Source organism: Schistocerca americana, chromosome 2, assembly GCF_021461395.2.
Source record: "Schistocerca americana isolate TAMUIC-IGC-003095 chromosome 2, iqSchAmer2.1, whole genome shotgun sequence".
In the NCBI taxonomy this organism is placed as follows: Eukaryota; Metazoa; Arthropoda; class Insecta; order Orthoptera; family Acrididae; genus Schistocerca; species Schistocerca americana.
The window spans coordinates 485,427,349-485,454,687 of record NC_060120.1 but is presented as its reverse complement, the minus strand read 5'-3'; the positions used below and the strand labels follow the sequence as shown (position 1 = coordinate 485,454,687).

The following is a 27,339-nucleotide window of genomic DNA, read 5'->3' as shown; positions in this document are numbered from 1 at the left end:
GCAAGTGCCAGTCAGGGCACAATCATCGGCAAAGACTGCCAGTGCTGCAATGCCATTGCACTGGACTCATCAACACATGGTGACTCAGCAGGAGGCAAGGCCAGCTGGGATACCCTGCGGAGCAGTAGGAGTCTAGGAGCTGTTTATCATGCATACCTAATTGAGGAACCTAACATTTATCATAAAAGACATCCATTGCCAGTGCCGTCAGCTCATGCAATTCCGCAACCTGGGCAACATTGGCTAAAGAAGGGCTGGACAAGGTCAGTACCCTAGCCTGAACTTGAGTATCATATATTGACTGGACAACCACATTCCGAATTAGCTAGTCTACGTAAGAGGTAGCACATTTGGGACACTCAAAACAACATTTGCACAAGAAGCCCTGAAGATCAGTGATTCAGGCCACGTATGACTGCCCGCGATGATTCTGGAGCTGGTCAAACTGCAACTGTGCCGCCGCCACACATGTATGGTGCCTTAAATACTGCATAAGCAGAGCTTGTCAAAGGGGAGTTTCTTGGGCTCAGTGAAGAGCTTCAAGTATTGGATACTGCTTGACAAATACAAGGCAGTCTTATCCCCTGGATCAATGAGACCCTTACCTGGGAGTGCAACAAGAACTGGCCCAGGGATTTGTCTCACTTCTCCATAGACTCATCAGAACTTACAAAAGGCTTCAGGGGCGGGGAAGAAAACAGCACAACTGGTGCCTAGCCCACCACTAGTGGACAAGGGGACAAAGCAAATCCACATTCTGGTTCATCAGTACCTACATCTGCTCTTCCTGCTGTTCCTTGTATAGACACAATTGTTCCAGCCAGTATTACAGAAATGCTAGGTCCATGCTGGTCTAAAATGAACACTATGTAAAGGGGGAGAAAAAAAGTAACAATGTCCTTTGTCCCCACAGGAATGACAACACCGTTACACTACACTGTCAGTGTGGATACTTCACTGGCTGACAGTGGCTCAGTAATAACTGGGGAACAGATCTTGAACTGAGTGTGGTGGTACAGTGGTTAGTACACTGGACTCGCATTCGGGAGGATGACGGTTCAAACCCGTCTCCGGCCATCCTGATTTACGTTTTCCATCATTTCTCTAAATCGTTTCAGGCAAATGCCAGGATGGTTCCTTTGAAAGGTCACAGCCAATTTCCTTCCATAATCCGAGCTTGTGCTCTGTCTCTAATGACCTCATTGTCTTCGGGACGTTAAACACTAATCTCCTCCTCCTCCTCCTCCTCCTCCTCCTCCACAGAACCCCATGAGAAGAAATGAAACTCGTGGTGTGGATCAGTCTATGGAAAGCAGAAGGTCCGTCTGTCAACAGGTCTGGCCATAATACGCATCATGTATGTCCTTCATGGCAGGTTTCCGCACTATTCCACTGCACTATCCACACCAGCTTGTCTGCCTCCATCACTGTGTTTGCTTCCGGGATTACTAAATTGAACACTGACAATATTACGAAAAGGGCAATTTGCTACTCACCATATAGAGGAGATATTGAGTTGCAGACAGGCCTTGCAGAAAGACTGCTAAACATGTGAGCTTTTGTCCAAAAGGCCTCCTAGACAACACACACAAGCGCAGCTCATATACAAATTACCGCTGTCTCTGGCCACTGAGTCCAGACTGCGGGCAGCTGTGCATCTCACATGTTTAACAGTCTTTTTGTTGTGTCAGTCTGCGACTCTACATCTCCTCTGTATGGTGAGTAGCAATTCATCCTTTTTATAATATTGTGATTATTCCATTGTGGATCATTGAGCAATGATTAATTTAGGCTGTCTGGAAAGCGAAGAAAATTATATGTAACATAACATTACATAGCTTTTCCAACAAAGGTCTTTCTTTGTAACCTACTGCAGATACTAATTACAATTTTTTTTTTCACTTAAAAATGAAACTTCATGCTTATATTACAGTGACATTTTTGTTGTGAGGTACTGTTGCTAATATCTATCTACATTTAGATCGATACTCCGCAATCCATATTATGGCGAGATGCGGAGGGTAGCCCATACCACTACCAGTCATTTCCTTTCCTGTTCCACTCGCAAATAGAATGAGGGAAAAACTACTGTTTGTATGCCTCTGTAGGAACCATAATTTTTTGTATGTTATCTTCGTCCTTACATGTTGGAGGCAACAGAATCATCCTGCAGTATGCATTATGGGTTTGTTTTTCCTGCTCATCTGCATTAAACTGAGAGTTTTGGTTCTATTATTTGTCTTGGACTGATTCCAGACTATAAGATGTAACAAGTTCTTAGTTAAGGTAATTTTAGCATGAAAAATATGAATAGAACTATGTTGCCTACGTGCCAGATTCAAATGCTAGTTCTCTAAATTTTTTCAATAGTGTTACCAAAAAAGAACATCCTTCCCTCGAGGGATACCCATGTGCGTTCCTGAAGCGTTTCCCTAACACTTGTTTGTTGTTTGAACCTACCAGAAACAAATCTAACAGTCCGTCTCTGAATTGCTTCAATGTCTTCCTTTAGTCTGACCTGGTATAGATCCCAAACATTCGAGCTGTACTCAAGAATATGTGACTCTAGCATCCTTTATGTGGTGTCCTTTACAGGTGAACCACACTTTGCCAGAATTCTCCCTGTAAACGAAAGTCAACCATTTGACTTTCCTACAACAATCCTCATATGCTCGTTCCATTTTGTATTGCTTTGCAATGTTACATGCAGATATTTTAACAATGTGAATGTGTCAAGAGGAACCCTACCAATGCTGTAACCCAACATTATGGGTTTGTTTTTCGTGCTCATCTGCATTAAACTGAGAGTTTTGGTTCTATTATTTGTCTTGGACTGATTCCAGACTATAAGATGTAACAAGTTCTTAGTTAAGGTAATTTTAGCCTGAAAAATATGAATGGAACTATGTTGCCTACATGCTTCCCTGATAGCTTGCTGAAATAAACATTCTTTTGCTGTATGAAGATTAGGGAAATACCTGTTTCTCACTTTAGAGTATTGTGAATGTGTGGTTTTTAATTTTGATAGGCAGTTCATAACATTTTGCTTTTCTTCCACAGCAACCCTGGAGCACGAATGTTGATTGTCAAGGGAGACAAAACTCTCAAGAAATGCGACCTGATTGACCAAGGTGTTCGAAAGGTGTCTGATAGAATTCTTGTAGACAGGTTCTATAATAAAGGGATCACAGTGTATGAGATTAACAAACAGCAACAAAGTCTTACAGAGAAAGGACGCAGTGTTCCACAGCATGATACTCATATCCAAGGTATGTCAGAACAGTCTGCTGAACAGTTTGAAGGAGAAGATGAAACAGACGATGGAGGTGATTATCCGCTCTCATTTTCAAAGGGAACGAACAGAGTAATTCTTCCTGTACTGCCCAAACAACTGAAGCAAAATATTGAAAAAATCCCAAATTTGGATGAAGTGAAACAGAGTGATACAGGGAACAGTGATGATGATAGTTTGGGTGCTGAAGAAGTTCAGGCATTAGAGGTGATCAGATCTCATTTACAGAAACATGCAAATGATTCCATGTATTTAACTAGTTTGAATCAAAGTAATGACACAAGTGCTAATTCGTCAAGAAAAATGCGACATGCCAAAAGTAGAGCTCGAAATATCAGACGCAAAGAAGTGAGTGTTGCTGGTGATGAAGGACAGTACCAAAGACAGCGGAGGGACGTCCATGCGTTGGATGGAGGTATGGCTCATGGTGGTACTGCTGCTAATTACACAGAACCAGAAGATGATGTGGAGTCATCAGAGTCAAGCTTTGAAAATGAACTGCTGCGTTGTTACGGGAAACACACTGTATTTGAGCATGACCTTGTACCGTCTCAGAATTGTACAAAAGGTGCCAGTAATATGACATATACAACAATCGTAGACTATAAGGTACAAGAAGATGGCTACTACCATTACATATTTTATAGTGATAATGATTTTGTTGATAATACTATTAATGCAGTATTTGAAATGTTTAAACCTAGATTCAAGTACACTAATTACACTCATGCTTGTATAAATCAAACTGAATGCAACTTTGATTTATCCTTTTGGTCAAATGAAGTGGTAATACTGGAAATGCCTCATTACAGTGCCATTGAGACTGAACGAAAATTGCATTTGATTTCCAGCTGTTACCCTCGAATGGCAGTGTATATAGTGTTTCCAATTTCTGTCTTGTTCTTGATATTAGGTTGTGCTTTTCTGTGAATGGATATGTGGCCTATCTTATACACTATAATAATGTCCTTGGACAACAGACTAGAAATTGGTCTGGAGTGCTGTCATTATGCAACTCACTTTCATATAACATAGTATGGATTTAATAAGAGCTTAAGTTGTGATTCTTAGGTTTTGCAATCTGCTTATAAGTTTTTCATTATTTTACTGCATACTTGGATATCTAAGTTAACAGAAATTAGAAGCCCAGGTGAAAGTAGTTGCAGCAGATTTTCACATTACGGACACAGTCTCAAAACAGCAATTAAAGCATAGAAAGGCGAACCAACTATAAATTATGGACATCCAGTTATAAAAGGGATCAAAAGTAAAGAATAACAATTGAAATCACTATGAGCATCGGCTTTCCCCACCTCCTTTTCTCTCTATCTCTCTCTCTCTCTCTCTCTCTCTCTCTCTCTCTCTCTCTCTCTCTCTGTATGCCAAAGTGCTTGTTCCTCAGTCTTTTAGTGTATTGAGCATTGTAAGTGATGGGTTGGTAAGCTGGCCCACCAGTTCTACAATTTGAGGCCTCTGATCTGGTGTATTGTGTTTAGCAGACCATAAGGGCCTGACTGATTCCTGCTTGTGTAGGTTATTTGAATAGAATGTCAATACAAACTTCTGTTCTCAGCCACCTGTCCTCTAAACCTGCACCAGTGGTGAAGTAATAATATACTGCTCTGATATTTGGAAAGAACTGGGCCTGAGTCCTAAAGTGAGCGTCTTAGCTGTACCAAGCAAGATGACCCTTTCGTCAGCTTACTGGACTCGCATTCAGGAGGACAGTGGTTCTCATCTGTGTCCAACCATTGAGATTTAGGTTTTCCGTATTTTCCCAAAATTGCTCCAGATGCTAAATTCCACCATGGTTCACTTGAAAGGGCATGGCTGATTTCCTTCCCCGTCCTTGAAACATTTCGAGCAGGTGCTCTGTCTCTAATGGTGTCAACTGGATGTTAAACGCAAATTTTCCTTCCTTCCTTCATCCTAGTTCTAGCTGTCACAATTTGCCTCATTCTACCAAAATAAATGTCAGAATTTCTTAAACTAAGCCACAGCTAACTATGTCTCTCATTTCTGTCAAAACTGGACGAGTGTTTGCCGGCCATTGTGGCTGAGCAGTTCTAGGTGCTTCAGTCTGGAACCGCACGACCGCTATGGCTGCAGGTTCAAATCCTGCCTCGGGCATGGATGTGTGTGATGTCCTTAGGTTAGTTAGGTTTAAGTAGTTCTAAGTTCTAGGGGACTAATGACCTCAGGTGTTAAGTCCCATAGTGCTCAGAGCCATTTGAATCATTTTTTGGACTAATATCATAATTTAAAAAAATATGCAAAAATGAATCGTAAGTCTCATCATGTACAAGAGTATGACTAGCTATGAAAAAGTATAAGCTCTTTCATTTGCATCTCACATCGCATTTCCTTCCCACTGCCCATCACTCATAACTACTATCATCTATTATTGGGTAGTAAAAATAAGCACTTGGATAGCTTGTCAAGACAATGCTGTTCATTAAATGTTTCAAAACTATTTTGCTACACTCACTGTATCTCATCACCTTTCAAAATGAGTCATAAACCATTTTTTTCTAAATGTCTTTTGGCAGATAAACTTGATCATCACATTCATTAAGGATCTTTTCATCTACAGAATATTACCAATCTATCAGCTGAAGCTTCAGTTGCGAAACAAGGCAGATTCACATGGGACAAGCTCATATCTGTAGGTGGACCACATGTGTTTCCATTGTCAACATGGTGCTAAACTTTACTCACATTCATCATGAGGTGCCCAACTCACAGGTGAATTCATTGAATTGCTTTTAACACCTCCATGACTTGATGCAAGTTTGTTTTGCATTCCACTCTCCAGTTGGTGTATTTTAAAAAAGGGTTGTCTTGAAAAATAGGAATTTTTTTTATTGATATCAGTACACCCATCATTTTCAAATGCCCACTTCATGTTGTGCAACTTTGTTGAAACATAATCATAATAAAGTTATGTTCCTGTGCCTGTAACAATGCTATTTATGAGAGACTTTTAAAAAGTAAGTTACACATTATTATCGGAGGGAAATAACTTTTACTGAATGCTGCACTATAGTTTACATGTACATGACCTAATTTTTCGGCATAGTCACCAAGTCTGTGTAAACAACAGTCAGTATGCTTTACCAGTTTCCAATTCCTCAACTGTAAAAATCTTCTACTTGGTCATGGAACTGCTCAAGAACTGTGGTGAGAACATCTTTGTTATTGGAAAATCTCTTCCCTCCCCCCCCCCCCCCCCTTTCACCCACACCAGCCCTACCCCCACACCCCTATCCCTACCCTCACCCCAACCCTACCCCTACCCCTACCCCTATCCCTACCCCCACCCCCACGCCTACCCCTACCCCTACCCCTATCCCTCAAATGTTATTTCATATTACCAAAAAAGATTGCTTGGACATTGTCATCTGTGGTTGATGTCAGTTGCTTTCCTTCCTGATCAGCATTGCCCATATCTGTGTGTCCTTGGTCAAAATGTTGACTCAGTTTCACTGTACGTAGATGTGACATTGCATTTGACCCTTATGCTGCCAGAATTTGACTGTGAATCTGTGTGCAATTTAGACAATTTGACCACAGAATTGTACTTCCCTGCATTCTTCAGCTTTGGAATATGTTTCCACTTGCTGCACTATTTCATTCCCATACTGTGATGCACCTGTTATTCATACAGCAGAAGAACTGTATCTACAGGAAAGCTGGAACATACACCACTTTTGTGATTCAATTATCATAGCATGGGACAGCATATGTAATTTACTTTCTGAAATCCCAACATACTTAGTTCAGTGAATGGTTTTAGAATTTTTTGCACTGGGAGTAATGTACTGTTTGCTCTTATGGAAAGAATTGTGGCATCTGCAGAAAACAAAGTTTGTCACTTTGATATGGTGTTTTATGTAGTGGTTGTGGATTACAGTTATGAACAGGTCCAGCGATCCTTGCCAGTTGCTGGTATGGTGTACAGTGGTCTTCTTGCACTAAAATGTATTACTGTAATATCGTCATCCTGCCAACTGTTTGAGCATGTTGTTGTAGGGGGGGGATCTTTGAAGCTAGAGCTACTCCCACTAAAACATTTAAATATTGTAGAGTGACATGGAAATTCATCCTCTGATGACAGGTGTCATTTCCTGAAGTCATGAACCTACTGTCAGCCATGAAAAGAAAGTCACAAAATTATAAGGAGAGAAGGTAGCTGGCCAGCAATTATGTTAGGAGAAATTCCAATAATGCCAACGAAGACTTTGTTCCTGCTCATCCTCACAACCCATGTGTCCCTCTCATCTTCTGAACTGAGTCACCTGCTGCTCCTTCTAATAACTTTCATTCCTGTACCATGAGGTAACAGCTCCAAAAATCAGAAAATATATTTGTATATTTATATGTGACTATCGGCAGTATTGGAATTTCACCCCATGAAGGTAGAGACCAACCAGCTGTTTTGTCTCCTTGTAATTTTATTGTTTTCTGAAGTGAATTTTCTTCAACAAAAGTTTTTCTTGACTGCTAATCATTCTTCTTTCATCCATTGTTTCATATCTTGGTATTAACAGCTCAACAACTATGGTAGAAATGATAAAAAAAAAAGCTTAAAGCAGGCAGCTTGTGGCTACCTCACCGTGCTGTCTTCCACAGCCCTTGCAGTCCCAGTTTGTCCCAGTTTGTGAGCACAGTAAATGTTAGTAGGCTATGTGAATTTTAAATTGATTAGTTATCCAGTCAGTGTTTGACCGCATAAGGCGTCAGTAATATTCCTACTTGCAGGGGGTACCAAATTTGTTGGGTACTGGAAAAAGTGGAAGGATATTGTAATTCTGGTGAGAAAGAAATCAGGAGTAATGAAAATATTGATGTATTCTGAAATAAGAATTAACCAAAACACAGTATTTAGCAGAGGGCAGCCTTCACTGATGTTATGCAGTGACAGAATACACATATTGAAACCATAGCTAGCTACACAGAACTACACTCAATCTGTAGAGAGACATTTAAATACTGTAGAGTGACATGCAAATTCATCCTCTGATGACAGGTGTCATTTCCTGAAGTCATGAACCTATTGTAGAACAGATCAAGATAGCACAGGGGGAGATTCCAGTGAATCTTACCGCACAGCTGGCACCCTTAGTTTGTATTTGTAGCATGAGATACTTGTATTCACTGAGTGAATGAATGGCATGTGTACGCGCACACTGTTGCTATGTTCTGCTCAAGATGTTACTAGCTAAACTACTACTAACTGCAGGACGGTAAGTGCCTGTACCAAGACTCATCTGCAAGAGTGAAAACGCTGCAGCTGTAGGCCTGCTCGGAGATCAAACTGAATGGGGCAGAATGTGCCAAGAGGTAGACCTTTTGTGCCTTAGATGGTATCAGTCTTGTAAGCTTCCAACTTGAAAAAAATAGAGCCTTTGACAGTTATGTGGGAGGGCAGGGAGCAAAGCCTTCCTGCTGAAACATCGACCAAAAAGTTTCCATTCAAAGACCGTATATCCCAGAATCGGTATGCTAATCAGCCAAAATCACTGTTAACATTGAGACAATCATCCAACCAGTGCATCAGGTTGAAGATACCTGTTTAGTAAAACATTCTGTCCTTCTGCACAAGAAGTCCGTAACGCTGCTACACGTCCTTGTCTAACAGGAATCGTTGATCCTTGAAGGCCTTTTAGAGACAGAAGGTGTGATAATCAAATGGGGAGATGTAAGGACTACAGGGCAAGTGTCTCCCACTTGAGCTGGCGTTACATCTGTGTTATGACATTTACAATACATGGGGACATATGTCATCATGAAGCAGCAGCACTCTTGTCACCATTCCACAGTGGTGGTTTTCAACAAATATGCAGCCCTATAGACATTCTTCATTCCCTTATTGATGTCTACCATTGTTTGTCTTTCAGCAGCCAATAGAAGAATAACAACATGTTGATCCTGTTTAGATGCATTTGGTAGTAATGTCACCGTAGTTCACATTTCTGCATTTATTAAGTGCATGTTGGAAAGACACAAATGCTACACTAATTCCTTGCCTACATTTCGATGCATGTATACCCACATCAGAGTTGTGCCATGTTGCGTATATGCTGCAGTAATGCTCTCAGATGAAAATTTTCTTTTGCTCTTTGTAGAAACTGACCATTTGTTTTTGCTGAAAGAGATTTCCTATTCTGGCTCAGTTCCAACCATGAGAAAGTCAGTTCTCATTATCAGAATGCCTATATTATGAAGAAGAAGAACTTATTAAATCTTGAGTAGTTTTTAATGGTTGCCACCATTTTGAGTTAGTTATCAACTGCTCTCAGAATGGTGCCTGCCAAAATCTGTTTCTGTTTTGGTTCCTCAGTATGTTAGGAATACTTGTCAGGAAAATTCCTTTATTTTTTAAATTTTGTTAATGGTTTGAATCAAAGTTGAATTTTGAAGCAACTTGAGGTAAAAGTGATAGGGAAATTATGGATGTACCAGTGGTTTGTTCTTTGGCAAATGGTGTGGAATTTGTCATCTTCTGAATGATTGCTTATTAATTCCTACTTGATTCTTTCTTTGTTTGTGGCCTTGTGCGGCCGCCTACACAAGTGTGTCTCTATGTGGGGCTATCCTGGGAGGGTTTGTTGCACCACAAGTTTGTTATTTTGAGATTAGTCTTTGCTTCAAAATTTGGTCCTGTGTCAAAGATTATTGACTTTACCATTTAGTAGTAGTAGTAGTAGTAGTACTAGTACTAGTAGTAGTAGACAACAACAATAATTATGTATTATTCTACCTAAAATGCATCTGAATTTTCCAAAATAAAGGGGGTGGGGGGCAGCACATGTTAATTCTTCAAGCACAACTGGGGTGACAGTACACATCTGTGTTTGACCTAGACATCAGTTTCAGTAGAGGGCAGTGGTTTGTTTCTTGTGTACAGCTATTTCTTTTGTCAAATGAAATGAAATGTTCATATATCATTATTGTTGAGGAGACCCCATCTGGGATGGGATTGTTCGGCCACCTGGTGCAAGTCTTTCTATTTGATACCACTAAAGTGACGTGTGCATCTTTATGATGAAAGTGAGATGAAGTGATTAGAGCAGCACAGACTCAGCCAGGAATCGAACCTGGGACCCCGCAGTCTAACCATTGGACTGACTGCTATTTGCAGAACTTCATGGAAAAAAACTTCTAAGGTGTCTCCTTTCTTCTCCTCTTTGTAACTGCATACCTTTCTGTGAGGCAAAGAAACTGAATGCAAATTTTGATTCTTACAGTTTGATAGTGCTTACAGTTTCTGTCTCTTATATAATGTGAGTTTACACGTGGTAGGCCTCCATTGCAGTACTTATAGATGTATGTTTCAGCAAGACTTCCAGAAAGAGGATCATTCATAAGGAAAGCTATCATAATACCTGTGATTACCCTTAGGGACGGTGACCTTAAGTTGAAGCAAAAGAATCCATTTTTAATTATATTAAGTGAGGTGGCATACTGATTAAGGCACTGGACCCAGAAGACCAGGGTTCAAATATACACCTGGCTGACAAGTTTAGGTTTTCCATGGTATTGCTTAATGCAAATACTGGAATGGTTCTTTTGAACAGGATGTGACTGATGTACTTCTTGGTGGTCTTCACTGTAAGACTTGTTTGATGCAGCTCTCCTCATTGGTCCATCCTGTGAAAGCCTCTTTATCTCTGTGTAATGACTGCAGCATATGTCCATTTGAACCTGCTTATTGTATTCAAGCCTTGGTTTCCCCATTACCAATTTGATGATTTCTTGACACCTCAGAATGTGTTCTCTCAAATGATTCCTTCCTATACTTAGTTTGGGGCACAAATTTATTTTTCCCCCAATCATTTTATGATGTAAATAGCAGTTTTTTTTATCATCAGGATATCGATCCCCATTTTTTGCTCCGTTGTAGTAAATAATGTATTCCAGGTTTTATTGTATGGCTCTCAGGTACTTATTTAAATGGAGTCTTAGGGCCACAAAATTTTCTTGGCATTGTTTAGGAAAGCTGAGTGAAAAAATTAATTAATTAATTAATTAAAAAATGCCCGTTAAGGCTCATAAACTGTTGCAAACAGTTTGACTTCAGCAGGCTATACATACAACCCGTCAACTTATTATTGCTTAGCGTAAGTGCTTATGATGAATGTTACTTAAGTATAAGTTGGTGTTGGAGGAGCAAGAAGGTAGATGATGAAACCTGCTGCTAGTTCATAGTCTTCTACCCTTGAAAAACCTAAGTGGGCCATCAATTTTGAGGTCTTCTTCCAAAAAACAGTGTTATGATACATGGAATGTAAGCTGGGATTTTAGTACACTGTCTGATGATCAGGGGCTGTATGTTACCATTTCTCTTCCTCTTAGTGGTCCTTTCTGACTGTGAAAATTGTTTCCACTGCCAGAATTTGAACAAAGTACCTCCAAGCAAACATCCCTGTACTAGTGTGTGCTAAGTAGGAGACTTTTTCAGTTGTGATAACTTTGATAACAAGAGTGAATAGTTATTTCAGAAAAGAGATTTAAAGTAAATTCTGCATGAACACTTGAATTTTATGTGGAAATACTTCATGAGTATTGAGGAGCAAGGTAGTGGAACAGGGAGAGAGAATCATGCATCTCTGTGTCCGTGATCACATTACATCACAGTGGTTACAACAGTTTATTGTATAACCTAAAAAGTGCTAGACCCAATGAAAAATATATAAGTAAATACAGACATGCAGATTGATTAATGTTAAATGTAAATTAAGATTTATCTAAATATTTATGTATAAACATCAGTTTTCTTTAGTACTCAAACATGAGCATGAAAAAAGATTTAAGGAAATTATGAAAGTGAACAGTAATTTATGAGCCCATAGAAAGAAGGACGTGATGCCTGTGAGCTGTCAACATACAATTTTCTCACCTCCAAAAAAAGTTTCATTTGGGAACCATTAGTGAATTAAATTTTCCTTACTACTGTCATTGGTGAAACATTATTAGGTCCCATCAGAAAGAAAACCATAATTCGTTTCCTCTAATCTATACCGTCACTGAGCACACCGTAACATTAAAATGAGCAGAGGCTTGTCCCAGCCATCTTTTATCTTCCATCAGAACATCTTGTATTATTGTACAGCCAGATTGTCATGTAGCATATCAGACTGATACTAATGGTTCAACTCTACCGCAGAAAGTCTGTTCTGGCATAATTAATGACAACCAGTTCTATTGTAGTTAACAATATGATTTGATTATTGTAAAATTTCAGTCTGTTTTGTGAGTTGTAACTATTTTTTTTTAGAAAGGTCTAAATATAGTGCAGGCTATCTTCCCTCTTACCTGTTTAATTGGTTATAAAGATCTTCTTCTTCCTCCTCTTCTTCCATATATATAATGATTACTTCTAGAGATTAATCTAAGACCTTCAGTCTGGTTTTGAGTTTCCCTGTGTTTCTCCATCCTGTTGGTTTGTAGCAATCTTACTGGTATGCTCTTTTCATTTCTTTCTTTGTCCTTGTATTTTTTTCTTTTAGATATATTAATCCTAATTATGCTCTTATATTGGTATTTCTCTTTGAATCTTGTCTTGTGCATCCTGTTATATGGCCAAGGAATTTCAGTTCCCTATTCTGTAATTCTAGTGTATCTTTCTTTCGTTTTTGTCTAGGTTTCATAACAATATACTACTACTGGGAGTCTATTGTCTAAATGTCAGAAGTGTCTGTTTTCTCAGTTTCCTTTGAGAGTTTCATCTAATGGCACCATTCATCAAGTTAATTTTTTTTAACTTACATTGGTAATTAATTTCATCTTCATGTTATATGTTGCATCATAAGTGTGTAACATTTTTAGTGACTATTATTTCCCAAATAACTAGAATATCCACTGTGATCCTCTCATGATATCCAGTGGCAAGCAGAAAGGCAAATGTTTTTGTTTCACTGGAATGATTGTAATAAAGTTAAGAGTTTCTGTCTATCTGTCAAAACTTGTACAGTTGTAACACGGTGTGTTTGTTTCTGAAACTGAGTAGTATATAAATTCGGAAAACTGTTGCAAAGCTCAGTCAAGCTGATCTTGTGATCCTATGACAGTTATGCATTTTGTATGTGACTGGATCAATTTGATCAACTTAGGCCAACTTACATCCCATTTTAGATCATTTAGTGCCTTATATGAAGGACTATATGTAATAACTGTAAAGACAATCATATCTCAGTGGGCTTTATCTACATAGAAAGCAACAACAAGCATTTCACAAAGTTAACTATCTTGACGTGTTTATGTCGGTGCTTCACCACAGAAAGAATCTGGGAGAGATTATGATTGTGTTACTTGCTTTACTGTACAGAATTGCTGGCTTGTGAGGATCTCTGTGAAGACAAGTGCAAATCATTTGTAATAATATTCAAACTGTAAGGGAGCTGTGGAAGTTAATCCCAATTAGAGTCTTATAATTGCTGCTATGTAGATGTGCCTTGTCTTGCAGAAACAGAATGAAGTTAAAGATTGGAAGAAATGCTATTTTCCCTTAGAACTTTGCATGCTCATTTGATCACAGTTGCTTGTATCACCAAGTATAATAAGAGAGGTGCACTTTTTGTCACAGGAAGTGTTGATAAAGGAACTGAAATTTTTCAAAACATTTTTGTAAGTCATGTGTTTCCTAACGCTTACAGATAATAAGCATATCTTAACTGCAGAATAAAATGGTTCTCTATTTAGTTTTTTAATGTGCTGCAGTCAAGTCACAACACTGCTTCTTAAACAAGAATTCTCTCAGAATGATGGAGGATCAAATACTAATTGATTGTGGGTTGTATAATGAAAGCTAGAATAATTTGCTGTTTAGAGAGACTGAATTTTGTCGTCATGTTTTTCACTTGTAGTAGAAGTACTCATCAAGCTGCAAATCATGAATTTTTTTTCAATAATTACATGTGATTTAACATTGTCTCTTTAATAGTGAATGCCCATAAGGCTGCCCATAGGTATCACATCTTTGTAGTTATTGCATTACATATTGTTGTTCTTGTTATGGTGAACACAGAGTAATGTATAAATTGATTTATAGAAAATACTGTAATATTTTTCTTCATGTGTGAATCTGAAGCAGGCATAATCTATTGTTATTGCAGGTAACAAGAGATGTCCTTATGTTTGCAAACTTTAGTATCATGAAGTGCCTTAGATAATATGTGTGTGTATATAATAGCTCCTGTTCCATTTTTCCATTCCATATTTGGGATTTCTGTGTGTTAGTGTTTAAGTTAAGGTTGATCTTCTAATCTGTTTATTTATTTTATGTCTCTGAGTGGCTTGTGTTAATGATTTTGTGTAACTCCATGAAACTGTGATGTTCCTATCTCTTTACTGAATTATTGTATGTACTTCTAATTGTATCTGAGAATGTGTAGGGGAAGGGGGGGAGGTGATATTTACTGTTTGGAATATAGTTGTATACAGAGAGAAGCAGTATTACATGTATTATTCTAACTGATATTTTTAATCTTCTTACCTGTACAGTTCTATTCTTAAAAATTAAATGCGCTGGAGATTACATATTAACTTACATGCTTCTTTGTGTCTAGTTTAAGTACCTTTCATGTGCCAATTGTTTAATGTACACTCACCATTTTCTACACTTTTTGTTGTTGCTAAAAATAAAATAGAACTTTTGATACTGAAATACACTGTTAACACAGTACTTGTTTGTCACAAACCTAAAGCATTTATCAGACGAAGACATAAAACTCACGTATTGGTAATTTAGTTTTATTATCTGTATTAAAATTTAAAGTCATTCCCAGTTCATTTGTTCTCATGTAACTAATACAGTAAAAGCTTCAAAGTGATGCTGCTATTTGGATGATATTATTGTGACACAGTTTATGTTCAGAACATTTACTTGATATTTCATTAATCCCACTTGACTGAAATTTGTAGTCTTCTCTTTAATCATAATTCCAGGAATTTTTTATATTGTTTTCTGTAAAAAAATGTTTAATGTTTGACTAGTATGAGATTTGCAAGTCTCATATGTATAAAAGAAGATGTGTGTGCTGGATAAACATTTTTCTAATGATTGTCTTCTTGATTCAGACATATGAAATATTAGCAAATATTTCATAAAATGCTAAATTAGACTGAAAGCTCTTCATAAAATAATAATAATAATAATAATGCATTTGGTAGAAGTTTTGAAGGTGAAATGTGATATTTTCAGTTGGTAATGAGTTTCCTACATTTGAAGTGTAACATTTCATGTGAAGAGAGAGATTACATGTCATTATTATTGTTGCACATAGAGAGAAAGCATTTATTTTTGTTATCCATAGGTATATAAATCATACTTTGCATTTTTATGTCTTTGTTAGGTCTTCCATGTAGTTGATATTTGCATACTGTGATAGGAGGGTTGCCATAAACACAAAATAAATATGAAATCCTAACCAATGTAAGATGAAGAGAGAGATATAAAATCACTTAACCCATTACAAATAACTAAATTTTCTGAGAACTCTTTATTACTTCTCACAATTAAGTTATTTCAACAGTTATCTCTTATTATTGAAATACACATAAACTAAAATGAAAATTTTTCAGTGAGAATAATAGCAAAGATATTAGGTAGCTGAAATCATGGTTGTATATAATGTTGTATCTGTTACATTACTTTTGAGCTGTATCAATTTGTTACTTGTATTTTCACTTGGTTAATTACCTGATTTGCCCAGAAACTGCCATTTAAAGATCTGTCCCCTATTTCCATAGAATGAAGATGGATTTATGGCTTCTTTTCTACTGTGTTCAATGTTTATTTCTTTGGAAAAGAGTGTATTTTATAGATGAACCATTATTTACTTATGACATTGTTAACCCCTTATAATTCACACAATGTAGTTTTGGCAAACTTTTTTCCTCTGTGACAAAAATATACATGTGTTTAATTATTGACAGTTCTTGTGATTAGTATCTGTTAATTTGCTAGGAAAATGCAATAAAGTGGCAACCCAGTGTAAAATAAATAGAAATAAATAGTGTGTGTGTGTGTGTGTGTGTGTGAGAGAGAGAGAGAGAGAGAGAGAGAGAGAGAGAGAGAGAGAGAGAGATGTGTGAGTGAGTTAGTTAGTTAGGTTTTGTGTATTGCTTTAGTATATATAAAGACCCAAAGAGATATTTTAGTACTTAATGTGCACTGTACAAATAAGCAAAACATTGTGATATCCAAAGTGATGGAATTGTATAATAAAGATTAATAACATTACAAACATATTGTCTTTTCTTTTACTTAAACAATTTTTTTTTCGTGGAAAATTTTCCATTGTACTTTTTCACATGGAAACTTCTACAGCTGTGGTGATTCATTGTTTTTAACACAGCTTCATGTTGCATTGGCTCCTGCATAATGACCAAATAAGTATTGAACAAAAAATACCCTGTGACAACTACAGGCTACAACATTATCTAACAAATATTGAATATGAATTTTCTTAGAAAACAGATATTTAAAGAGAAAGATATTACAGAGGAACAATGAGCTTAGCAAGTACATCATAATCAGTAGTGGTCCTCTGTGGTGGTGCAAAGTGTGCATTGCACCCTGCCCACCAGTTTCAGGAGGGGAGGGAGGGGCTAAATATGTACTAGGGCTGCACCACATAGTCCACCTTACTTCAACATTAGTAAAGGTGCCAAGATAGTGGTCACACCCAAGACTGATAGGCTAAGGCTATCTCTGATCATACTATAGGTGTATGAGCCCACAGGAAACTTCTGCACAAGGTAAATCCTCAGTTTAGAGATTTTGTGGTAGAGACATAATCAGTAGTGGTCCAAAGAACATGTACAACAGTGGAAGGCTGTATTTCTACAACTTCTGATGATTAGGGAGGATGGTATACTTGAACAGACTAGTGTGAAAGATATGGTTAATTTACCAGTCAATTGAAAAACTGAAGGAGATAATTATGCCAACCTGACAACAGTCAGTAGTTACTGCTCAAGAATGACTTGTGGAATTTGAACCACTTTGTCCAGTTGGAAGCCCCAAGGAAATTTAATAAAATTATATCAGTTATAAATATTTATATTTGAATAATTTTGTTTTTCTTTTGGAGCCATGGGGAAATCACAGCTTTGCATGTCTAGAGTTAGAAAGTGGAAGTGGCACCTGCTCAGCTCTTCTGAGGGAAAATTATCTTATCAGAAAGATTGTTTTTACTGACAGCAGTATTGCTTCTCCAAATATACAATGTTAACATAACTGTTGACAGTTGAGCATTTACCTAAACATACAGAAAAGACATTGTACCTGTGGTTTCTATGCATTTGGTCCATCATATGATGTGTTGAGTGGAAAGGAGATCAGGTTGATAATGCTGTCTGTTTTCCCTTCCTGCATGTAAGAGCATTCAACTTCATACTGATAATTTTGTGGTTGCATTGTGAATGTATTTGGTTATGGAAAGTAAATAAAAAACTCCTTTTTTGTTACTGCTTGTTCATATTCAGTTGCTTCATAGAAACAATTGTCCAGAAGAGTGTATTGTCATAAATAGTACTTGGGCATTTTTGTTCATTTATTTTGATTTTTATAGTCCGTTCTGTTAATACTAATTGCAATGTGGAGCTAAAAGTGAATCAGCATTCTCAGTGTAGTTCAGTAGTGTGTATGACCTCCAATCGTGGATGAGACAATATTGCTTGTGTACATTGATTAGTCTGTCAACATGTCTCAACAAATTATTTCAAGCTTAAGATTGTGTACAGAATGTTACTTTATGGCTAGAAGAGTTAGCACAACGTGAAGCTGCCCTCTGAATTGGCGTGCACCGCAGCGATGACACTTGGACATTTAACTGCTATTGTGAGACATAAAACACTGAAGATCTGTATGGTATTTGGCATCTGTGGTCAACAAAACCAACTGATAAGAGCTACCTGCAAATTGTGGCATGTAGAAAAGAATGCAAAAGAGCTGTGCATTGCCTTTCAGAAGGCAAATGGGAGGCCTTTCAGCCCAGACAGCATGTAACTGTCTCCACATTATCAGTTGGCCTTTAATAGTCCACTATGAGCAACAGTGCAACCTTCAGCATAGTGATGCATGAAGAAGGTGGGCCAAGGAACACGTGGAATGGATTCTAGATCAATGGCATTGCATTCTTTCCACTGATGAGAGCAAGTTTGTCTGAATCCAGATGATTGTGACACGAGAGTGTACCACTGCATGTCTCAGGCATGCAGTCCCACCAATTCAGCAGGGAGGTGGGTAAGTCGTTTTTGGACTGGTATCATGTACAGAATTATTGGCTTCTCATGACTGTCTAGAGTAAAGGAACATCCAACCTACTGTCCACCCCTTCACTTAACATTCCCACAATGGGGTTTGTGTTTCCAGACAATAACGTGTGGCCACCTTGTGAACAACTTCTTCCAGGATCCAGGAACCAATCAAGTGCAATGGCCTTCAGTATCTGCTGTTATGAACCCAACAGAGCATCAGTTGAACTTGCAGTATGGGGTCCAGGAGCCCTACTAACACACTAGATGCACAAAATGGGAGTGACATAGTGTTGGATGTAACCCAACAGAAGATTCTGGTTTCATGGATGTGCACTGCCAAACAAGACTGCAAATTTTTCCCTTTTGACAGTAAAGTTACTTTTAGGATTCCTCAACTCAGTCAGTAAAACAGGAACCCTTATAGAATCACTTTGTTGTTTGTCTCTGTCTGACTGTCAAGGGCCCATCTTCTCCAGAACAAGTAGAAGTATCAAGCTGTGATTTACGTCATGTACTATGGCCTGTAGTCTCTTGGCAATGCAAAAATATTTAAGCTTCTTACTCAAAGCAGTCAAAAGATACAGACATTTATGTCACATATTTTGATACACTTTCACTCATCAGGAACTATAGGGTACTTCCTGTTGAACTAGAACTGTAAAATTTTGCAAGAAGCAACGTTTCACAGTACAAGTACAGGAAAAAATCCAAAAATTGTTCATTTATAACTGATGATGATGATGATGATGATGATGATGATGATGATGATGATGAAGTCCCATACTCCGTAACAGAGCGTAGGGGAACAATGCGAGAGACTCGCACCGCCGTACTAGGCAAGATCCTAGTGGAGGTGGTTTGCCATTGCCTTCCTTCCGACTGTAATGGGGATGAATGATGATGATGATGATGATGATGATGATGAAGACGACACAACAACACACAGTCATCTCGAGGCAGGGAAAATACCTGACCCCGTCGGGAATCGAACCCAGGACCCCGCGCTCGGGAGGCAAGAATGCTACCGCGAGACCACGAGCAGTGGACCATTTATAACTATAGCATATACAAAATATTTTTTTGCCCTTTGTTGTCCATCTGCCTGTCCATCTGTTAAGACATATTTTTCTCAGGAACAAGTAGAGGTGTCAAATTGAAATGTATGTTAGTCTTTGGTTCCTTGATGTTGTAAAAATTCATTTTTTTTTTTATTTATTTAAGCTGATCTGATTTGGGCCATCAGGCCCTCTCTTACATTGGACTTGGGTTTTGAAGCTTCTAAGTCAGTGCCATTGAATGTACGGACAAGAAACACAAATCCATGTGCAGATGCATGTGAGTTTGTCTGGGCAAGACTCAGTGTCAGGGGCAGACATAAAATGATAACTGGATCCTTCTATCACCCACTAGACTCATCTCCTGATGGAACTGAAAACTTTACATAAAACCTCAGCTCACTTTATGTAAGTTCTCCAATCATACTGCAATCATTGGTGGAGACTTTAATCATCCAGCAATTAATTGGGGAAATTACAGTTTTGTTAATGGTGGGTGTTATACACATCCTGTGAAACATTAATAAATTCCTTCTCTGAAACTACCTAGAACATATAGCTAGGAACACCCCTCATTATGGAAATATATTGAATCTAATGGCAGCATATATACCTGACTTCCTTGAGGATGTCCACATTGAAACCAGTATCAGTGACCATGACGCGGTTGTGGCAACAATGATTACCAGAGCATGGAGAACAACTAAAATGAACAGAAAGATATGTATATTCGGTAAGTTATATAAAAAATCAGTAGAGTCATATCTCAATGAAGAATGTCAAACTTTCAGCACAGGGCAGGAGCATATAGAGGAACTATGGCTCAATTCAAAAGAATAGTTTACCATGCGCTGGGTAGATACATACTCAGTAGAACAGCTCATGATAGGAGGGAACCTCCTTGGTACAGTCACTGTAAAGAAACTTCTAAAGAAACCGAGATTACTGGATAATAGGCATAAAACAAAGCTAGGTCTGGAGATAGAGAGATCCTGAATGAAGCATGTTTGGATGTCAGGAGAGCAATACGTGATGCCTTCAATGATTGCTGTAACAAAACATTGTCAAATGATATTTCACAAAACCCAAAGATATTCTGGCCATATGTAATGGCTGCTAGTGGCACCAAAGTTAATGTCCACCCCTTAGTGAATAAGACAAGAACTGAAATTGAGGGTAGCAAAGCAAAAGTGGAAATGCTTAACTCCATTTTCAAATATTTGTTTACAAAGAAAAACCCAGGGGAATTGCCCAATTTAAATCTCATACCACTGAAAAGCTGAATAAAATAAGTTTTAGTGTCAGTGATGTTGAGATCCAGTGAAATTATTAAAACTGAACAAAGATCCAGGGTAGCTGAGTTAGCCCCTCTTCTAACTATACTCTATTGTAGATCCTTGGACAAAAAACCATGCCTAGCTCTTGGAAAAAGGCACAGGTTACACCCATCTACAAGAAGAGTAGTAGAAATGATCCAAAAAACTACCACCCAATTTCCTTGACATTGATTTGTTGTAGAATCTTAGAACATATTTTGAGCTTAAACATAATGAGGTACCTGAAAGAAGCTGCATAAATATTCAGCCAGATCTTGGTAAGATTTCAAAGTGGTCCGAAGATTGGCAACTTGCTTTAAATGTTCAGAACTGTAAAATTGTGCACTCAACAAAACGAAAAAAATGTAGTATACTACGACTGTAATATCAATGAGTCACTGCTGGGATCAGCAAACTCATACAAATACCTGGATGCAACACCTTGTGGAGAAACAGAATGGAATGATCACATAGGCTCAGTTGCGGGTAAAGCAGATGGTAGACTTCAGTGTATTGATAGAATACTGGGGAAGTGCACTCAATGTACAAAGGAGATTGCTTAGAAATCATTCATGTGACCAGTTCTAGAATATTGCTCAAGTATGCGGGACTCATACCAAACAGGACTAGCGGGATATAGAATGTATGCAGAGAAGGGTGGCACAAATGGTCACACTTTTGTTTGATCTGTGGGAGAGTGTCATAGAGATACTGAAGGAACTGAACTGGAAGACTGATAGAGATAAACTATCCTGAAAAATCCGTCAACAAGGTTTCAAGACTGGCTTTAAAAGATGACTCTAGGAATATACTACAATCTCCAATGGTGTAACAGTAAAGCATATGCCTGGAGACCCAGACATCATGGGATCGAATTTCAGGTGGACCACAGATTTTTCGGTTTTCGTTTGAACATAGCCTTCACCTCTCAACAATGTGAAGAGTCACCAGAAACAATACATGGTTCAGATTCCACGTTCAACTGTAGGTCCCCTTCTGCTGATTGGATAATGGGGATAAGTTACGGACACACAAGTCACCAAAGTGACATCCAATAGAAACACTTACACCAGGCCATTATTATTATTATTATTATTATTATTATTATTATTATTATTATTGTCATGATCATCTAGATACATAACTAAGTTTGTATGTAACCTCCAGAGTGGGAGTCCTTCTCCCACTTTGATTTGTAGTTTCGGCGAGGGTTACTCTTTTGTAGGATTCTCATGTGTTCATCTGGGTCGCATAATAAGTTCTCCACAATATTTTGGCAGACAGACTTGTTCTCATGATCTGGTGGTACCAGTTTGCCAAAATATTGCAGAGAACTTATGATGTGACCTGGGCAGACCCCAAATAATTATACAAGTTAGAAACAGGCTGAGAAAACATCAGATCACTTATTCTTTCATTCACTGCTCCCCTTGAATTTATGAGGGCATGCTAAAAAGTCAAGCTTCTGAACTTTTTATGTGAAATTTTTAAAGCTTTTTAAATAAACCCAACATTATTAACTTTGTACATCTTTATTCTTTGTGTCTACATATTTATTTCTAATCGTAGTCATCTTGTTGATTAACACATTTCTCCCAATGAAGGACCAGCTTGTTGATATCATCACTACAGAATGTTTCACTTTCTTGAAGAAGCCACAATCTCACCTCTGCTTGCACCACTTACTATCAAAATGAAGTCCTGGAAGGTGTTATTTAAGGTCAGGAAACAGTTCAAAATCAGGAGGGGCCTACTTGGGACTGTATGGAGGATGATCAATGAGAGGGAATACAAGGTGTTGGATTGTTGCAGATGTCACAGCACTCATATGGGTTCTGGCATTGTCATGCTGAAGGAGAGGATGCTTCATGTGTGGATGAACACTTGGAATTCGAAAGTCGATTACATCATACTGTTTCTCACACTGACGTAATTATGTTACACACCGCTATGTTGCTCACTATAGTTTGGACCCCTTTAGATGCAGAGGGCTGCAAATATATAGACATGAAGGATAAAGCAGTAGAATTTTAATAACATTTATTTTATTTAAAAAGTTGTAAGAGTTTTCACATAAAAAAGGAGGCATTACTTTTCAGCATGACTTCATGGACCCACACTTATTTGCAGATATAAAAGTGGTACAAAACTGTTTTGTAGCAGTTTAGTTGTACATGTGCTAATGCAATATCACAGTGATTCGACAAAATTATGTATCAGTGTGCTCATTTATGCTAACCAATTTAGCAGTTGACTAAAATGATTTTTCCATGAGGTATTCCTTCAGTTTGCTTCGAATTTTGGTGTTTCAAGAGCAAAGACTTTGTTTTTAATCTCACATCCTCAAGTTGTTAGAAGTACACAAACTGTTAATAGCCATTACAGCTGTCACTAGTGACAATTATCTGTGCCTACTTCTCTTCCATTTTAACTTCAATACGCCTTTTTTTATATTTTCCATTTTCTTATCTATTTTTCCTTTCCCGTGTGCAGGTTTCACAGAGTCCAGTATGTGAAACTGAAACCAATGCACAACATGACATAGAACAACACTGTTTCACAGAAACAAGCAGCGAATGGTTGGAAGTTTGTGTGTCAGCCATAGAAAAAAGGGAAGTGGAAATGAAAGCCAATTCTTTTTTTGAGAGGGGGAGGTGGAGTTGATAGGCAAAAACACTTTGGATGAGATTCTTTTGGATGAGACACGACTGTATGAGATCAATAGATGTAGTTAGATATACAGAGCTATTACAAATGATTTAAGCGATTTCATAAATTCACCGTAGCTCCATTCATTGACATATTGTCACGGCACGCTACAGATACGTAGAAAAACTCATAAAGTTTTCTTCGGCTGAAGCCGCACTTCAGGTTTCTGCCACCAGAGTGCTCGAGAGCACAGTGAGACAAAATGGCGACAGGAGCCGAGAAAGCGTATGTCGTGCTTGAAATGCACTCACATCAGTCAGTCATAACAGTGCAACGACACTTCAGGACGAAGTTCAACAAAGATCCACCAACTGCTAACTCCATTCGGCGATGGTATGTGTAGTTTAAAGCTTCTGGATGCCTCTGTAAGGGGAAATCAATGGGTCGGCCTGCAGTGAGCAAAGAAATGGTTGAACGCGTGCGGGCAAGTTTCACGCGTAGCCCGCGGAAGTCTACGAATAAAGCAAGCAGGGAGCTAAACGTACCACAGCCGATGGTTTGGAAAATCTTACAGAAAAGGCTAAAGCAGAAGCCTTACCGTTTACAATTGCTACAAGCTCTGACACCCGATGACAAAGTCAAACGCTTTGAATTTTCGGCGCGGTTGCAACAGCTCGTGGAAGAGGATGCGTTCAGTGCGAGACTTGTTTTCAGTGATGAAGCAACATTTTTTCTTAATGGTGAAGTGAACAGACACAATGTGCGAATCTGGGCGGTAGAGAATCTTCACGCATTCGTGCAGCAAATTCGCAATTCACCAAACGTTAACGGGTTTTGTGCAATCTCACAGTTTAAAGTTTACGGCCCCTTTTTCTTCTGCGAAAAAAACGTTACAGGACACATGTATCTGGACATGCTGGAAAATTGGCTCATGCAACAACTGGAGACCGACAGCGCCGACTTCATCTTTCAACAGGATGGTGTTCCACCGCACTTCCATCATGATGTTCGGCATTTCTTAAACAGGAGATTGGAAAACCGATGGATCGGTCATGGTGGAGATCATGATCAGCAATTCATGTCATGACCTCCATGCTCTCCCGACTTAACCCCATGCGATTTCTTTCTGTGGGGTTATGTGAAAGATTCAGTGTTTAAACCTCCTCTACCAAGAAACGTGCCAGAACTGCGAGCTCGCATCAACGATGCTTTCGAACTCATTGATGGGGACATGCTGCGCCGAGTGTGGGAGGAACTTCATTATCGGCTTGATGTCTGCTGAATCACTAAAGGGGCACATATCGAACATTTGTGAATGCCTAAAAAACCTTTTTGAGTTTTTGTATGTGTGTGCAAAGCATTGTGAAAATATCTCAAATAATAAAGTTATTGTAGAGCTGTGAAATCGCTTCAATCATTTGTAATAACCCTGTAGACATGTTACTAACTAATATGTTGTCAGATCTGTGAGGCATTATATTTATTTTTGTGTGGAAGTAGTACTTCCACAATGAAGGTACATGAATTGGGTATGTTAGCTTACAAATACTCACCAGACTTTAAAGTTATCTGTCAGAAAGAATAAATAGTTATTCTGTATAAATCATAACTAATATTTTGTATTAAAATGCTAAATCTGTTATGGTTATCTATGTATTTGTTAGTGAAAAACCACCAATAATATTTAAATGTCAAAATGTACTGAACGAAAATAAAACTATAAATCTATCAGCCTTCTCTGTGCACTGTGTGAGAGATTCACTAAAAATATTCACAACCACATAGTTAAAAAGAAAAAAAGTCAATTATAATCTGGCAAAGGACCAGTCTGCCTTTAGAAGAATAGCATGATTGACCAGTTGTAAGTTGTTAACAAAATTATGGAAGAAAGAAATGAGTGGACATTACAACTTTGTCTGGGATTAATAGTTTTTGAGAAAGTTACTGACTTACATAAAAAAAAAAAAAAACCTTCTGACCGAAAACCCTCGACAAACAAAACACTGATTCATACTGTGTTAGCATACTGAAGAATGTAGAGGTTGTATCATAATTAATGACATAAATGCCTACAGTTGAAATTGCTTGATACAACAAGTGAAAATGTCTAGTAAACATGGGCTCTAAAATGCATACTCGAAGAGCTGTAGGCACTACGTCATCTTCATACTGGGAAACAAATCTCTTATATTGCAAAGTCTTTGCTTTCCACATTTGAGAGATGGTAGTATGGACCAAAACAAGTAAAAAATGTTCAGTAAACATGGGCTCTAAAGTGCATACCTTAAGAGCTACGACTGCTTGTTTATCTTGGCTACTGTGAAACACATCTGTTCCTCTGAACAAGTGCACATGTTTATTAGATCTTTTTTTGCTTCTTATATCGTGTACCTTCAGCTTAATTATGATACATCCTTTATACTGCAGTGCTAACGCTCATATTACAATTTATCACAAAAAGTGAGAAGTTCATAATTGAAAGAGGAGGCAGGTAGGAAGACTCTGTATTACCAAACTTATTCTCAGCATTCCTAGTGTAAATTTTCAGGTCTTTAAACTGGAAAAATGAATAAGAAATATCACTTTATCTATATGAAAAAAACTCAACTAAAACCAACTCTGTCCGAACAGGTCTCAGAAGACCCTAATGGTACTGACCAACCACCATGTCATCCTCAGCCTATAGGCATCATTGGATGCGGATATGGAGGGGCATGAGGTCAGTACATCACTCTCCTGGCCATTGTCAGTTTTCATGACTGGAGCCACTACTTCTCAATTAAGTAGCTCCTCAGTTTGCCTTACAAAGGCAAGTGTACCCTGCTTACCAAGAGCGCTCAGCATACCGGATGGTCACCCATCCTAGTGCTAGCCAAGCCCGACAGCACTTAACTTAAGTGTCACCACTGCGGCAAGGCCTATACGAAAAGGGAAGTTTAAAATCAGTATGTCTTAAGAGTTTTGACTTATGACAGAGAAATGGAGACTTTAAATGTGAAAACCATTTGAAACTAAACTGTTTAACTTGTTTGCCAAGTATTTTATGTCTAAAAACAGGTTTTTTTTCTTCTTTGTCTATAAATGGCACCATTAATTTGATAGGATCTGATGCCCTGTGCTCCTGATTGGATAGGCAGTCTGGAAGTTATTTGACTTTGATTTTAGTTTTAAAATGTGTTAGTTTGGTCTTTGTCATGTTTATGTGTACTAGCTGTTAATTATTTACTCAAAATGTTAATAACAGTATTACTATCTCATACATAGTGCCAACAAAGTCAGTAGGCCTGTAACAAAGCCCGAAAGACTGTACATATGATTTTGAAACATATAATTGTTTAGTTTCTTTATTTTAATGGTTAATTGATATGTTGCTGCTACAGGGACCATTTTTTTCACTATGTCTAAATCCCAATAGCAATTCTATCCAGAAAATTGCTAACTTCAATATCATATTGGTCTATGTCATAACATGTGTCCATTTAATGACTGTTCTGCTGTTTGATGACTCAAATCACACAAAATTTGTGATAATGCAGCATTTCCAACACTTTTAGCAAGCTAGTGCTCAGTCTATAGGGGACACCACAAAATCCTTTAGAATATCCCAGCAGAGGGGCCGAAACTTCAGTCGTTTGAAGAAACCTGGTTTCAACTGCCTCTCGTCGTGCCCTGAAATGAGAAATATTGTACCTACCATCCTTCCCACCCCTCCCATAGTGGTATTCCACCACCCACCAAACCTACACAATATCCTCATCAA

At 38.1% G+C, this 27,339-nt stretch overlaps 1 protein-coding gene across 1 annotated transcript in view; it reads left to right on the top strand.

Moving 5' to 3' along the window:
* The window catches only part of LOC124594115, a 217,269-nt gene extending 212,948 nt beyond the window's left edge, over positions 1 to 4,321 (top strand). Inside the window, exon 4 of the mRNA XM_047132472.1 lies at positions 3,061 to 4,321. Coding sequence (XP_046988428.1) covers positions 3,061 to 4,222 — 1,162 coding nt within the window. The 3' untranslated portion in view covers positions 4,223 to 4,321. The remainder of the gene's footprint in view (positions 1 to 3,060) is intronic.
* The last annotated feature ends 23,018 nt before the right edge of the window (positions 4,322 to 27,339 follow it).